Genomic DNA, 15,997 nt, shown 5'->3' with positions numbered 1-15,997 from the left:
GAAAAATGCATTTTTAATATAAATGTTTAGAAGCTGAACAAATTTTGGGTTTGTGTCTTACCTAGAAAATTGAGTGCTATAATAGTCTCTCTTGCTTATTTGCTGTTTTTTTTCTCTAAATAAAGTAAATTTTGTTAGTGAAACAAAGAAATAACAGATGAATTGCATGCAGCATCAGAGGGATCTAGTAAACTCAGGAAGTCGGGTGATCTGTGAAAGCTGACAGGATGTCATGTTGTTGGCTGGTTTCCATTTGTCTAAGGATTTCAGGTACTCTGTCAATGAAGAATTTAAATTTTTAATTTTTGGATCTTTTACTGTGCTTCACTTCCACCAATGAACAGATGCAGATACTACTGTACATATTTATTTCTATTATGCCAGCTCCTGTAGGGTGAAACATTTCATCTGTCCAGACTGATTGATTTTTCAGTTTGCTTTGTGGGAACCTTTTTTTCTAGTTGACTAGACAAAACACAATGACAGATACAATACTGTGCACAAGTCTTAGAACACCATTAGATTTGTTGTTTTAGCAATGTTATGATGACTAGTATTAAAAAAATACAAAAATGTGAAATAATATGAAGAATCCAGGGAGGTTGAGGACAAAAACCAAGAACACTGTCAAAATCTGAAGAGAAGTTCCCAAGGGAACCCAACAAAGACCTGGCTCAGCATCTGGCAGCTTCATCTGGATGCCAAGCTGATCCTTCAACAGTCCAAAGAAGCTTGATCAGGAATGGCCTTTGTGGAAGGACGGCAGCCAAGAAACCACTTTTTCAAATAGGGAGAAAAGGCTGAGATATGAAAAAGCTCCAAAATTGGAATGAAGATCAGTGGTGATGAATCGACATTTGAATTGTTCGGGTCTGATCGTCGACAGTATGTGAGAAGAAGAGTTGGAGAGAAGCAGAAGAATAAGTGCCTGCAGCCTTCAGTGCAACATGGTGGAGGGTCTGTTATGGGTTCAAGACTTCAAGACCATCTCCCCCAAAAAATTCAAGCTGTGCTAAGTGCAAAGGGTGGTCACACTAAATACTGACTGAACTGTAGAAGCCAGTTTGTTCTGAACATGCTGTTTTTTTTAAATTGTGTACCTATTAACTGTATTTTCTGGTTCTATCTTAATAAAGACTGAGAAATAAATATAAATTATCATCACAACTTTGCTAAAACAGCTAAACTAATGGTGGACTAAGACTTTTGCACAGTATTTGAAATTGAAATTGTGTATATCTTCATCAAATTTCTCATTTGAGCTAGATGACTTAGTTAAATAAAACCACTGTATGAACTTCAGGCTAAATTGCATTTATTTTTTTCTGTACTTAAGTCTGTATTTAAATTGCATCCTGCTGGAAACTGTTTTTAAAATGTCTGGATTCCTGATCGATTTTAATATGAATTAGTTGTAAACATGCACTCCGAATGCAAAACATAGGAGGTTCAGTTGTGGCTTTAAATGCTTATATTGATGCATCTAACATTGTTTTGACTACTTGGAATTTGGGTTCAATTTAGCTAAATCAGAATTCATGAGCATTTTCCCATCCCTATTGATAAAGCATACTGCTGTATATTTTTGTGTCTGAAAGTGTATTACTTCTAACAACATGATTGTACAGATGGTTATGTTTTAGCCCGGTGGATTCTCATACAAACTGCTCAGTTCTCTTGTGTTGTTTTATGCTAGTCTGTCTGAGGGTAATGTCCTTCCCCCCTTTTGGTTATAAAAATATGTTAGATTCATACTGCATTGTTTTCACTGTCTCTCAACAAGCACAGTAAAATTAAAAACATAAGAGGTTTTGTTTTTTTGTATTCTATTGTGGCAAAAATCAAAATAAACACCGGATTTTCTCTAAATGTTCCTGTGTGTTTCCTTTTGACTGTTGGGTGAAATCCTAGAACTGCATTTTATTTGACAAGTACAATAAATTGACTGTCTCTGGGAATGTTTATGCATTATAACTCAGTTTACAGTTAGTAACAGTAAATCACAGGTGTGAACATTTAAATGTTTTTTTAAATTCTCTGGCCGATTCCTGCCTGGTTGTCTTCTGTTCTCACCATCTTCTAGTTGAACTAACACTCCCAAGTTGGAATAAAGGCTTTAGATTTAACACTTTAACATCAACTGTACTTAGTAAAACTAGGACATTTTTCATTTAGCATTTCTGAACTTTATTGCAGTCTCCTCAAAACAGTTTGATATGAAGGGAGTAAGTGCTTCCACAAAACAACCTGTGGCATACCGTATGATGTAAAGAAATATGTAATACAAAACATTGTGTATAAAACAGAAGCATAGAATTTGTCCTTCAAAGCGGGTCATTTGTTCAGAGAGTAAGCGTTCATGCTTGTTTATGTGAATTGCTTTGCACCAAGCCAATGTCTCATTCTGACACCTTTCTACGTTCATTTATAGATGCGTGACAAATTAGTTTTTCTCAGTTGCTAACGAGCATCGGTCTGAACTGAGGTCATATTACCAAACCTCTTCACACAGCCTGCATTACCAGTCTTTATACTTTTAATGATTTAACACATAAATCAGTATTTCATTAGGGAATGACACCTTCCCACTGTCTTGACTGCAGTAAAGTATATGCAACAAGAATGAATCCAAAATGCAGAAATAACTTTATATGCTTTGCATATTGTAAACAAAATGGAAAACATCTACTGGAATGCCTAATTCAACCCTCTTTCCCCACCAACCTATTTTCCATGATCCATGTCTCCAAACAGAATTGATGACATGCTTCCCTTTCACTACTGATGGTAATGAGACTAAACACAGGACGCCTGTGTTTGCTTTCAAATGAAACAGCATTTAGCTGTGTTTGGACAGATGAGTTAATGTTATTTAAAATATTCTGCTATATGGACAGCATTGTGGAACAGTGGTTAGCTCTGCTCCCTCACACCAACAATGTTCTGGTTTGATTCCTCATTGTCTCAGTGCCTTTCTGTGTGGAGTTTGCATGTACTCCCTGTGCCTGCATCAGTTCTCTCTGGGTACTCTGGCTTCCTCCCATAATCCTGTCCATTCAGTTTTGAATGTGTTTTAATAGTTTTGGGACAAAAAAGTGCTGCAAATATAACTTGTTGTGCTGGTGATGTAGTTTGAATGAGAAAAGAGTTGCTCAATTCTGGAAGATGGGATCACTGAATGCGTTTTGTGTGAAAACAATGAAAACTGATCCACAGTTTGCGCCACTTCAGTTTTGCTCATTGTGTGAAGAGTTTTCATAATTTGGCTTCATTTGTGACCACTGCATGTTAGCAGTTGAGGAAAAACTACAAAGTAAAAACCTGAATAAATGAGTGGTCTCTTCCAGGATGACAGTGCATGATGTGTGCTGGCCTTCGCAGTCACCAGATCTCAACCCAGCTGAACACCTATGGGAGATTTTGGAGTGACATGTTAGACAGCATCTCCACCAAAACAACACATGAGGAAATATTTTGTGGAAGAATGGTGTTCATCCCTCCAGTAGAGTTCAGAGACTTGTAGAGTCAATGCCAAGGTTCAGTGAAGTTGTTCTGGTGGCCCAACATCATACTGAGACACTTTGCTTTTCCATTGTCACCCATCTGTATCTCAAAGGGCTTTTTTTTTAAACAGCATTACAATATGCACAGTACAACTTGCTGTATTGACTGAGGAATTGGGTTCACTTTATCATTTGTTTCAGGTAAAATTTAAAATATTCTCAATAAAACAACAAAATCTAATCAATATACTAAACATATATATATATATGGCCTCATTTGTCGCCATACTGAAGGCCATATGGACTGATCTACAATCCATTTAAATGATAGAATTACCTTTAATTACCGTTTAAACTATGAAAATGTTGAACCCTCACTAAGGGTCTACATATGCAAACTTAATGCCGTATGTGACTTGGTGTCCATTGTCCCATGCATACAAAACACCCTCTTTGGGATTGTAGTCAATCTGTGTGGTGTAGGTGTAGTTGTTGATGAAGGGCATTCTGGGAATCATCTGAGTGTTTGTGTGTGTGTCGAAGGCGTATTCTAGGTTGGCGTCTCTTTGTTTGTAGCTGTCAACAGCATACAGAACGCCACACACAATGAAGCAGTTCCCGTAGTGATTTCTCCGAAGCCCAGTTCTCCAGGTGGTCTCCCTCTGCATGCTGAGGTCTGAGGGGTTTAGTTGACTCAGAACTATCACTTCCTGTAAGAAGCCTTCATCATCCAGTGCAGGGTAGATGACCCACAGGCCAGTCTCATCCACAGCAAACTCGATGTCTGAGTGGCTGCGCCACTCCCACTGTGATGTCGACTCCTCCAACAGGGCATCGTGCAGCATGGTCCAGGCGGCCACATAACGCTGATGGAGGTCAAACTTTATGATGTCATGAGAGAAGGCACGGTTGTAGTAGAAGGCCCCATCATAGACCACATGACCTGTGCCGATCCAGTTGTAAGGAAGCTTGTAGGAGGTGGTGAAACGCCCTACAGAGGATAGAGAAGGAAGCACAAACGTGAGATTTACAGGAAACAAAACACCATTTAGTGAAAGCTGTCATCACAGGTTCTTACCTTCTTTGAAAACCTCCAGGTTGCGAAACTCCAGGAGGTTGTTTCCATAATAGAAGTTTGTGACATAGATTTTATCATTATTAGATTTTGGATCCTTCATCCACGCTCCCTCAGTCCTGCCATAGGTGTTGTGAGTTACTGGCTCAGAGATTGTTGCCAAAGTGTCCTTACACTCCCCTGTAAAAAGACCCAGAGGGCTATGAGCAAAGATTTAGAAGCAGTTTAATATCATCCAGACCTATGTCAAAACGGCTGAAAATAATTAAGAGGCTTTTGTTTTTACCAGCTTGAATCACGGAAAGAGTTACGTTTCCACAGATTTCAGAGTACTGAATTACAAAGTTTAGAGATTCACACAAGTTCAATTTAATATTCTCTTACGACATGACACCTTTTTAAAGACTTTGAAAATAGTTAAGATATGATGTCAGTCTTTGCCATTTGGTATTTTTTATTTTTTGGCAGCATCTTTGGTAGTAAGCTCTTATACAGTACATGCAAGTGTTTGCTGGGGATTACAATGTTGGTCTAATGAACTGATGAGATTTTGGTGGTCAAAGGTCAAGGTATTAGTGACTTCACATCTGTCCCATTGCTGTGAATTTCACTGGTTGGTGGAAGCATACAGCTGCAAAGTAGTAATTCTAGTTCCTTGGAGTTTTTGGAGGTGGTACTGTTTTCTCTGTGTATTCAGTGAAGTGCAGGTGGCTAAAGCTGCCTATGCAAACTGCCAAATTGTGAAGAATAATACAATATTTAAGTATTTAATCTGGAAAACACATGTTCCCCTCATTTGAGACAAAAACTCTATGTACCATGTTTTTTAGAAGAAGCTTCCTCCTGTCTTTGCATTGGCTCATCTAATTCCAGATGTCCTTCATCCGCCTTTTCCCCATCCCAGCTGATTTTGTATTTCTGTTCAGCTTGAGCCTGCCTGGTGGTGGTGGTGGCTGAAGAGGTAGTCACAGGTGTGCTGAAAGGCAGAGGAGTGTGTGAAGGCAAACTGGTAGGAAGCAAAGTTGAGCCCAAAACATAGGTGGATTCAGTTTGTTCCTGTGGTGCAGTGGTAGCAGCCTGTGTGGAGGCAGCTGTGGAGGGGTGTACTGGTGCTGAGGTCAGGTCAGCTTTGGTGGTGATAGTTTTAGTGGAAGTGGGGCTGGTAGCTGAAGCCTCTGTGGTTGGATCTGGTGCAAGTGTGCTTGGATTAAGTGCAGTGCTGCCAAGTGTGGTTTGCATTTGGTCTTTCAGCTCTGGCGTTGATATTTCCATCATGGTGGTTGGTGTATTTCTTGTTGTCAATTCTGTTAGGGTTTCCTCTGTGGCTGTCTGTACAGAGGGTTGGGTTGTGTTCATTATAATTATATGTGTTGTTGTTTCTTTGGCAGTGAGGTGTGGAAAAGTGCCAGCTGGTTCTTCCATCAAGGGGAGTAGCCGCTTTGTGATTCCAGATGTGGCTCTTTGAGTAGTCTGAAGTGAAGTGTCTGTGGTCCTGGTTTGTTGTGTGGTTGTGGCTGGTCCAGTTGTGATGCTTCTCAGTGTGGAGGTGTCACTCTGTACACCTACAGATGCATCCACTGATGTAGTTTCCGTGACATTAATGACCTCATTATGATTTTCTGCAGTGGGCTCAGTTTCTTTTGGTTTTGTTGACTGGCTGGTTTTCCTGGAACCATGCAATGCAGCTGTTGTCTTTGGTTGAAATAATGTGGGTCTAGCCTTCATCCTGGGCCGAGGGGGTCTGTGTTGAAGAAGATTCTCTTCAATGAAGAGGTTGATTGGGCCATCACCACTGAATCCATGATACTCAAAAACTGAAGAGAGAAAAGACAAATGTTCAGTGAAATCACAGCAGCCAACAGACTGTGGAGTAATGCTGCACCTTCTTCACACAGAACTCATACTTACAGTTCTCTCCAGGCTCCCCATCATCTGCCACCATCGGATCTGGCTCAGATTTATAAAAAGTCATTCCTCTAATGATCATGCCATTTGGGCCTGTTTTTGACACCTGAGAAGCCTCCTTGTTGGCCACGTTTCTGGGAGTCACCTGAAGTTTGTTCTCAATGAGCTGAGCAGAACCATCAGTCTGTAGGAAGGATGATTTTTCCACAGTAAACCTCTCCTCATAGTTTCCCTGTTAGTGGACACACAGACACAATTTCAAAGAGACAAAAACATAAACTGTGCATAAACCAAATTACATACTGGGCCAGTATTAGCTTATATCAGATATTAACCAATGTGATGATTCTTACTAAAGAGTTTCACTGCCACATGAGAGGATGAACAATTATAGACGCATCCACTGATGAATATTCAGCTTATTTTGTAACAAAAACAGGACCAAAATATTTAAAACTGAATGGAGAGTGTCACAGTTCTATTAAATATAGTAATACTATAGCGGTGATGATGCACTTTTTTGGCTAATAATCTAACTTTGGAACACTAAGAAAAGGTAAAATGGTGTTTTTTAGTATAGAGGCTATAATACTTTGTTTCTTTGTTTAGTGAGCCTCTGGGTGTATCTTTACAATACTTAAACAAGTAAAGCAGGAAACAGCAGTCAGACAGTCAAGTGCACTGTAGCCACCGGGTTAGCCAGATATCTCAGGGCCACCTAATTTGGAAGTAAATCCAAAAATTTGTTCATTCAATATGTAAAAATTCCATACTGCAAAGGAGACTGTGTGTGTGTGCATACGGCTGTGGCTTGAGCAGGTCAAAAGTTAGACCAGGAAGTCAGTCTGAAAACTGCGACTGATGTTTACAGTGGACACTCTGGATAATACAGTTACCATTTACCTTCTTTATTTCTCCAAATAAGTTTGGTTAACCTGCATGGAATTTGCAACAACTACGAAGTTGCAAAAAAAGAAAAAACTGAGTTATCCTTTAATATCTTTTGATTAAAAAATGTTTCATTGTAATTTCAGATTTATTTATAACATAGGCTAGTTATTTTCTAAGTGTTCTTGCAAAGCATATCAAACCGGTGAATCACTTGCGTACAAACCCCAGGTCCGCCCAGCATTTCTCGAAAACACTGTACAGTTTATACTGAAGCTGTCCTGGATCAGGCCCCAGTCACTAATCTAAGGTCTGTATTGTCCACTGGGATGGCCAAACCTTCCAGTTCCCTCAATAACTCCTTTACACAGCTTTTTGTTTAAAAAGCACATAACCGTTGACTTGTTTTGAAAGAACACATACAGAACTCTACTGGTGTGAGATCTAACATGTCGGTCCAATCTTTTATACTTGTTGCTTATTCAGTCACAGCCTTCTTCACAACTGCTTTTAATATAGAAGCTTTGCTTGGCAGTGTCAATGGATGTAGCACACGCTGGAATCAAAAAGTCTTAGATGAATATATTAGATGTGTGATATTTTGTAACTGACATAAAAATAGTGTTGTTTAATACTAGCAACTTACTGTATCATTTGCTATTTAATTATAGTAGCTAAATAACAAGATTAGTGTAGTACAGCACAGTAATTTTATAACATACCTGTTGCAGCTTTATTTTTAGGTGTTAACTGCCTTTTGTATAATTAACACAAATAGCTAACAACTAATAGTAAATAATAATAAAGTAAATACAAAGTTATGTGTTATGTCATGACTCTAACTACAAGCAAACAACTACTTTAAGTAATGTTGTCATCTCTGTGTTGTTAGTGCACAGTAAACTAGAGAGCTACCAGTATTACAGACTGGTGTTCATAGCTTAGCTCCTTCCTTTCCCTCAACGTTCCTGACCCCATCTGGCGACCATGTGGTATCAGTGTTGATGGGTCATTTACCTCTGGGTTTGAATATACTTCTGCCCCGCTGACTTTGCTCAGTCTCCTCTTGTCCTGATGCCAGCGAGGAGGAGGGCTGGGTGGGCTTTCGGTCACATCTGCCTGAATTATAGGTCTCTTCTGGGGCTTCACCTTATTTGTGGTGCTGTTCAGAGACACCGCCTTCAGGCAGTCATGTACAAATCAAGACATTAACAGACATACTGTGCATCATTTTAATGGAAAACAGGCTGCTATCGTCAGCAGTCATAATCTGCCTCTAGTTTCAGTGAACTAGAGGCAGATCTAATTTACATATCCTAGTGTGTACTTTAAAATGCAGTGAACATCTTCGCTCACCTTAAATGACACTGTACACTTCGCGTTTCATAGGACATCTGAAACCAGCTAAAACTAATAAGATGAACAGTGGATATGCTTGATTTACCTGTTAATGTTATTAACTTCAGCTTTCCATGCAAAAACCAGCCTGTAAAAAGGATCATTTCAGAAGCACACACAGCTGCAGTACTGCCCTGACCACTGCTTTCTTAACATCAGGTGGATACATTAAGTTGCATATGGCAATATCAAGTATTTTGAACGTGGACAGATTATGAGTCACTGAGCCCCCTGGGCACAGACATTTTTATGGCCCCCTGTGTAGGAGCAAAACCCTCAGACTGAATGCCAGTATTGTTTTGCATCTTTATGTAGTCATTTTCAGGCTCTTTGTGGCTGTTTTGAGTATTTTGTGTTTACTTTGCATTTCTGTGTTTTTGTGATTGCTTTAAGTCTCTTCTAGGTTGTTTTGACTCTCCTTTTAGTAGTTTTGCACCTCTTCCTTTTGTTTTGTAGGCCCATTCCACAATCCAATCCAGTTTTGAACTGTGGCGCAGGTCATCATAACTCATCAAATTAACATTAAACCTACAATACCCATAGGAAGTGACATGCAAAGCCACAGCCAATTAGACACATTGCATGGAAAATGTTTAACAAAGCAGTTTGAGTCTCATCTCACTGCTGTTAATAACTGGGAGAGTAAACCCTAAAAAGTGAGATAAGGTATAAGGATCTTAACCTTTAGCTTTCAGATCCAGGGAGCGAATGCCAGTTGTTCATGTCAAGATTATTTTAAACATTCTTTGAATTTGTCTAATAACAAAGTCATTGACACAGGTGGTTCCAGTTATTTTGGATAATCACAAGAGCATGTAACAGTTGGGCAGGGCAGCATTAAGATTTATGACGTTTATGATTCATTTCAGCAGAGAGTCGGGTGACTTCTGCAACTTGTCAACACAGCTACACCCAGCCTCAGCCTGAAGAGAGGTCCAAACTCCCAACGTAACTGAAAACACTGGTGAATCTTTTATTCATCTATTTCTTTTTTCTTTCTACTAGTGGCCTGAATGACCTCTTAGCTGTGAAACTTGACACACAACACACTGGGTTTCTGCAGTTAAGTTTTCCCTCCTTCAGGATTGTCGGTTTATGAAACTGACACACACTCCCCTGACTTGTTAAAGTGTAACTATACTGATTGTTCGTCTGATCCATTTATATCCATCCAAATATATTGGTGGACAGTTAAATTGATCAAGTGGATTCTGCCAAAAGGATGTGGATTTATCATATGTAAAACAGACCAATTAGTAGCCCATCCAAACCTCGGAGTCTCTGTTTGTGGCTGCTCATTTCCTTCATTTTCAAGAATTCATACCGTAAGGTTTAACTGGTTTCATTTGAACTGGCACATTTAGTTAACAAAACGTGTCATTTTAAATAATTTATTTAAGAATAAAGAAGGTATAGCAGGGCAATTTGTTTTTAAAAAAGGGGGTCAATGCTCAGACAGATAAACTTCCACTTACAATGGAAAGGCACTTCATCCATGCCCAACCCCAAAATTCAAAATCATTCCAAACACTGTCCCAAACACACCTGTTAACACACATTACAGCAACAGATGGCATTAATCCTACACACTTACTGTACCTTTTCAAGATGCTCTACCCGATCCAGGAGCTTATTGGTGATGGAGTGCAGTTTCAGTAGATCCATGCCATAGAAGGAGCCCTCCAGCAGCTCAAGGATCGTGGACAGCTAAAATGACCAAGAGGATTCCCCGTCAAAACGATTTACCAATTCAAGATATACCATGCGTAAAACAGGCCTATCCTCAGCCCATCCAAACCCTTAAGTCTTTGGTTGTAGATTAAATGAGGAGCTATCCTTCACTGAGTTTGGTAAGCCGTGACATCCATGCCTCCAATGATCCAAGCATCTCTAGAAATCAACAGACGTGGAAGAGAGCAGCCTATTGGCCCTGGAGCATTATGTGTAGCCTACTGGAGGCTCTGGTTTTCATGAAAATGTGACAGGATGGCACTTCACCTTGACATTCGCTTTTCCAGCTTCCCTGAGTCTTTTCAGCCTGAACTCCCCCTCACATGGGTTGACCGCTGATGGAGGAGCGATGCAGGCGCACTTGCACTCTGGTCCAGATGTGATCGTCTCCACAGTGTAGAAGTCCTGCGCAGTGGCGCTGCCCTTTTCTATCCGCCGGCAGGCGCTCCTGCTCAGGGGTCTGACAACACATGTACACCGACAGTCAGAGCCTTCTGAGAGGGATTTCACTTTGTCATAATCACCCAGCAACTATAAAGAGAAGAGGACGGATGTATTTTCCACCACGCTCAATCAGAGACGTTTCAAATTTTACGCACAAGATGATAAAACGTCGATTAAGGAAATAAAGACAATTGGCATTTCCTCCTACCTTAGAGAGGATGTTCTCATGACCATCGATCTCCTCCTGCAGCCTCTCATTTTGCTCTGCACTGCTGTCAGGTTGTGACCTGGGATCTGTACCCAGGGTCTTTGGCGCTGCAAAGGCCCGTGGAAATAAGGTACAGCACATTATGATGACAATATATAACTTATGCATGTTGAGTCTCGCGGGGTGCCGAAAAGAGAAATAAGGCTACAATTACGCAAACGCTGCTGTCACCATTTAATGTAGCTGCCAAGAAAATTCCATAGCCCTCGCGTGGCTCCAAAATCATACAGGTGTATCCAAAATTGCATCTAGAAGTGGGACTAGGCTTTAACGCGCTATGTCAACTTTTCATAGTCACAATGAACGTAGGCGCATCAGTCCGGAGAAACCGCGCACTGAGAGCCGCCGGCGTCCGCTGCTGGAGCAGCGCTGAGAGGAGGCGGACCTGCTCGGATGGCAAGGAGGAGTTGAGCTTCTCAAAAGAGTTCTCAAATATGATGTGCACCTTATTGTTAAAAGTTTAATGAAGATTACACAGATTGCATCAGGCTGAAATGTATTTTATTCCAAATTTGACTTGCACTTTGTGGCTCTGAAGCCAATTTAAAACCTTACAAAATTGCAGCCTGTTGCATATTTATTTCATCCTGCTCGGTCGCCTCAGAGCAGCCCAGTCTCAGCTGTGCCTTTGCTGCCCTCTGGCCGCAACAGCGTAAAACGCAAAGTGAAACAACCATTTGAATATACAAGTTTATTTTTACTTTAAGGCACATTTCATTGTGTACTTACTTCCTTCCATCAAATTTCTTCCTATAGTGTAAGGTGTAGGTATACATATATACAGAAACCAGTATGTGAGAAGTTCTGTTAAGGCACAACGTGCCATGCAGGTCTGAGAATCACTGACAACAACATTTGCTATAAAAAAACAGAGCCCTGCGTTGTGACACCAAAGGAATATTACTAATTATTAACCATAGGACAACAATAAAAAGTCTTACATTAAATAACTTTTAAAATGTACACAAATTGAAGCAGCAGTTACATACAGTAGAACCCACACAAGCCCTGTTATTTATAACGTTTCATTTAGAAATTTGTCCCCAATTACATCGAATTAAAGAATTAAAAAATAAAGTGCCACAGCCTGTTTGTCAAACATTTTTTCATGACAAATGTACTCAAAAATGTTCAAAACTTTCAAATCATCTTATCTTATTTTTCCTCAATGCCTTCCTCTGTAGTAAACTTGACTACAGCAAGAAACCTTTGGGTCTTTAAAACCACTACTACCAGCCCGAGTGAGCTGAGCCACCCAGTAAGACATCTGATGCTAGGCAGTTATGTAGTGCCTAGACAGAGTCATTATTTATGTCAACTTGCACCCTTCTTGTTCTATCCTTTCCTCTGTTGCCACAGGAAGGATGAGGTGAGAAATGCGGCTCCAGAGTCCACTGTACTTGTCCAGATCCATCTTATCGAAAGACACAGGGTGGCTATGAGAGAGAAACTTCTTTTTAAGGTAGTCATCCACCATTTCCTCCACAACACTTAAATGAATCTTGGCAGGAATGTTCTCTTCTTCACTCAGAAGCACTGTGAAGATCAGAAAAGTCTTTTTGTAGGCAGCGTTCTCATGGTCACAGTAGCGATAGAAAATAAGTGTGGAGCCTGGAGGCAGCTCTTCAAAGCGATGAACGACTGCCACAGGTTTGTCTCCTGCAAAGGCTGCTTGCAGCTGGAGGTCGATGTCCAGCTTCACCTCATCGCTGTCCTGGTCAGCTTTGCTGGCTCCATCAATGTGGAGGACAGAGGCGTTGAGGGCAGAGGAGAAGGCAGAGGCCAGGCCCTGAGCCAGGCAGTGCAGCGTCCTCTCGGCTTGGAGGCCCGCAGTTAGAATCAGACTCACCGGCTCTGTGGGCTGGGCTGTCTGGAAGTGCCTCTGCAGGTGGATCCTGCTCCTATTCCAAAGCTCAGCACGTTGAGTGGGGAACTGAGTCTGCACGTTTTTCATCTGCTCGAGAAAGATGTCTATTTGATGCACATCACTTATCTGAGGTGGAGACTCTGGTTTGAAAAAGGTCTGGACAAAGATGGCAAGAATGGCAGCCCCCCTGCCACTAAAACCACTCCTTTTGGGCATCTTATTCTTCCTATGGAGAGAGAGCATATGTGTTCTTTAAACCAGTCCTTTTTAAGCTACTTATAATTGTGAATTAAGTAATGTATAACACGCAATGTTACAAAACACCTTTTCTTTACAGCAGTCACTAATACGTTAAGTTCTTTGCTGTCATGTCATATAAATATTTTCCATCAGTCATTTGGTGGCCCGTGATACCCATACCCCTAAAAACAGACAAAAGAGGATAATAAAGAAGAAATAGAGTTGCAGGATTACCTGCATGACTTCTAGCACCCTCTGTAACTATAGGTTCAGTAGCACTCAGAGATATCGTAAAGGATGTCAACATTATTTCTCTGTTCACCTCTGTCTTCTTCCACTGAGGGTTCCTCGGCCAGTGCTGCCTGTGAAGAGGTTGTGTTCTTGTCTTCAGGCGGTAAACCACATTCCAGGGCTCCTCTATCTACTGAGCAGTAGGGGGTAAACAAATTCATATAAAAAAAAAAACAGATGCCATAGCTATGTGTCGTGAAAACTACCTGTTGTGTTAGAAGATCAGTGCCTCAATGCAGAAATTAAAAGAGTCAGACTCACCCCCTCCAGCTTCAGTGTCTACGTCTTTAGACCCTGGGGATCCTTTATCAAGTTCATAGAGTCAGACTCACCCCCTCCAGCTTCAGTGTCTAGGTCTTTAAACTCTGGGGATCCTTCATCAAGTTCAGCTTTGGGTCCATCATCCTTTTTGTCACCCAGGGCTGGTAAAGGGGTTGTTTCTGGTGCTTTCTTCTCCCCAGTGTGGTCTTCTTCTGCTACAGTAAGACCGGATTCATTTCAACAGCAGTTCAATCATCAGTGTCTCTACTGTTTCATTTTGTCAGGCACGGATAGTTGGAAAACAAGCAGGACAGAAGCCCTCGAGGACTGGAATTGGCCACCCCTGATGTACTTACTTCTAACATCCACCTGCTCCATGTTTTCACTGTTGTCGTTTTTAGCCTCACTGTTTGTGGATGTACACGATGAAGCTGAGCCTTGTTTGGTGAAACAGAGGCCATATTCCATTAGCACAGTAAATGCAGAAAAATATTTGGTATATACAGTACACACTGAACAGATTACTATTGACCTTGCTCAGAAATGTTACCATCTGAGTGCTGCTGTTTTACATTCAAGGCAACCTTTGTGTATTTGTATGCACCATGTGGTGAAATGTGATTTAAAAAAAGAGTCAGACTCACCCCCTCCAGCTTCAGTGTCTAGGTCTTTAAACTCTGGGGATCCTTCATCAAGTTCAGCTTTGGGTCCATCATCCTTTTTGTCACCCAGGGCTGGTAAAGGGGTTGTTTCTGGTGCTTTCTTCTCCCCAGTGTGGTCTTCTTCTGCTACAGTAAGACCGGATTCATTTCAACAGCAGTTCAATCATCAGTGTCTCTACCGTTTCATTTTGGGTAGGATTTGAAAAGGTCCAGTGCAACATGAGTTGCCTTTTAAAGCTCACAGAATTAAAGGCATCAGTATTATTTTAAGATAGACTTGGAAAAAAATGAAAACCTACCATTTAAGGCTGGAAATACACTCTGAACAAAACTGACTATAGCAAGGGTGTAAACATCGTCAAACAGCTGCTGAATACAGCACTGCATACAGACACCAACACCCTGATTGAAGATCAATTTGTTTAATGATACACAATTTGTTTAGGGCACAGATGATAAAATGCAGCGTATGTATATGATGGTAAACAAGGCCGTGTAATGCTCCAGTGGCTACTGTGGACAAAACACTGATTTAAAACATTGAGTGCTGTGTGGTGGTCACAAAGCTGTAATTCTGCCTCTGCTAACATCCACACAACTTCCAATAAGAAACCTTGAATTTAAAATGTGTGGAACAACAAAACATTGTGTGGTGAATAAGAGCCAAAGGATTTCCACTGCTGATAAGTCTTTGTGGTGTTCATAACACCAATATGGGCAATGAAGATGGTGTAAATTGCATTGTGTAAATTTCAGCAGAGATTCAGTCAGAACCTTTGCACTGTGCAGAGTAGATTATTTACAATTCTGAAACAAATTACAGGCCTGTGGCAGTAAAGTGAGTTAATATGGCTCTTTAGACACTTAATAAAAACAGCTGAATTACTTGTCCTAACAATTGGGAAAAAAAAACTCACTGAAAATCTCAGCTTTCAAGGTCAGCGCCTCTTTTTTTGATGTTTCTCCTTTGCAATCACTATCACCGACCTGAGGCACAGTGCTATCCTCCTTCACATTCAGCATGCTGCCCTCATATGAAGAAGAACCACTGTCTGTAATAAAAACGAAAATGAAGTATCATCTAGTAACTGTCAAATTTTGATTTGATCTGATTTATTCTTTCAAGCATATAAAACAGTTGATATACAACACACATTTTTACACACAATCCAATAACAATTTGCTTATACCTAGTACATGCTTGAATGGAGTAGGAAGAAGTCAGACTTATCCAGTCCTACCCCATGACATCATCTTACCATCATTGGTTTGCAAGCAATAAATGATTCACTTCTACACACACACATATTATACTAAAAAGAATACAACAGTGTTGACATTCTTACATCACACAATTGATATACTAAAAAATGGTTACAAAATGTACACCACACCCACAATGTTCCATGTAATTAATCATTAAACCTGTTCTTGCATATATCTTGATTGACACATACCTTTATA

At 40.5% G+C, this 15,997-nt stretch overlaps 2 protein-coding genes across 10 annotated transcripts in view; both read right to left on the bottom strand.

Moving 5' to 3' along the window:
• Positions 1–2,197: 2,197 nt before the first annotated feature.
• olfml2ba (olfactomedin-like 2Ba) lies at positions 2,198–11,796 on the bottom strand. 2 transcript variants are annotated; one of them, XM_020607090.1, is made up of 8 exons: positions 11,153–11,796; positions 10,768–11,031; positions 10,369–10,476; positions 8,389–8,550; positions 6,487–6,715; positions 5,397–6,392; positions 4,582–4,758; positions 2,198–4,494 (listed from the first exon to the last, which is right to left on the bottom strand). In XM_020607090.1, exons 1-8 carry the CDS (start codon positions 11,318–11,320, stop codon positions 3,881–3,883), a joined length of 2,718 nt encoding a protein of 905 aa, XP_020462746.1. In that variant the 5' UTR covers positions 11,321–11,796; the 3' UTR covers positions 2,198–3,880. The 2 variants fall into 2 exon arrangements, with proteins under 2 accessions (XP_020462746.1, XP_020462747.1); XM_020607091.1 differs by having other exon boundaries at positions 10,768–10,960; positions 11,153–11,182.
• A 92-nt stretch (positions 11,797–11,888) lies between these two features.
• The window catches only part of LOC109964063 (torsin-1A-interacting protein 2-like), a 9,682-nt gene continuing 5,573 nt past the window's right edge, over positions 11,889–15,997 (bottom strand). The window contains exons 4-9 of one of the 8 annotated variants that reach the window (XM_020607099.1): positions 15,451–15,585; positions 14,516–14,659; positions 14,000–14,086; positions 13,872–13,928; positions 13,642–13,743; positions 13,426–13,501 (exon numbers count right to left, since the gene is read on the bottom strand). In XM_020607099.1, the coding sequence (XP_020462755.1) occupies positions 13,473–13,501; positions 13,642–13,743; positions 13,872–13,928; positions 14,000–14,086; positions 14,516–14,659; positions 15,451–15,585 (554 nt within the window). In that variant the 3' untranslated portion in view covers positions 13,426–13,472. The other 7 variants (XM_020607100.1, XM_020607102.1, XM_020607098.1 and 4 more) reach the window with 7 other exon arrangements.

The sequence above is a fragment of the Monopterus albus genome, unplaced genomic scaffold (assembly GCF_001952655.1).
Source record: "Monopterus albus unplaced genomic scaffold, M_albus_1.0 scaffold83.1, whole genome shotgun sequence".
NCBI lineage: Eukaryota > Metazoa > Chordata > Actinopteri > Synbranchiformes > Synbranchidae > Monopterus > Monopterus albus.
Note: the sequence above shows the minus strand (reverse complement) of the source record. Positions and strands in the feature narration are given on the sequence as shown.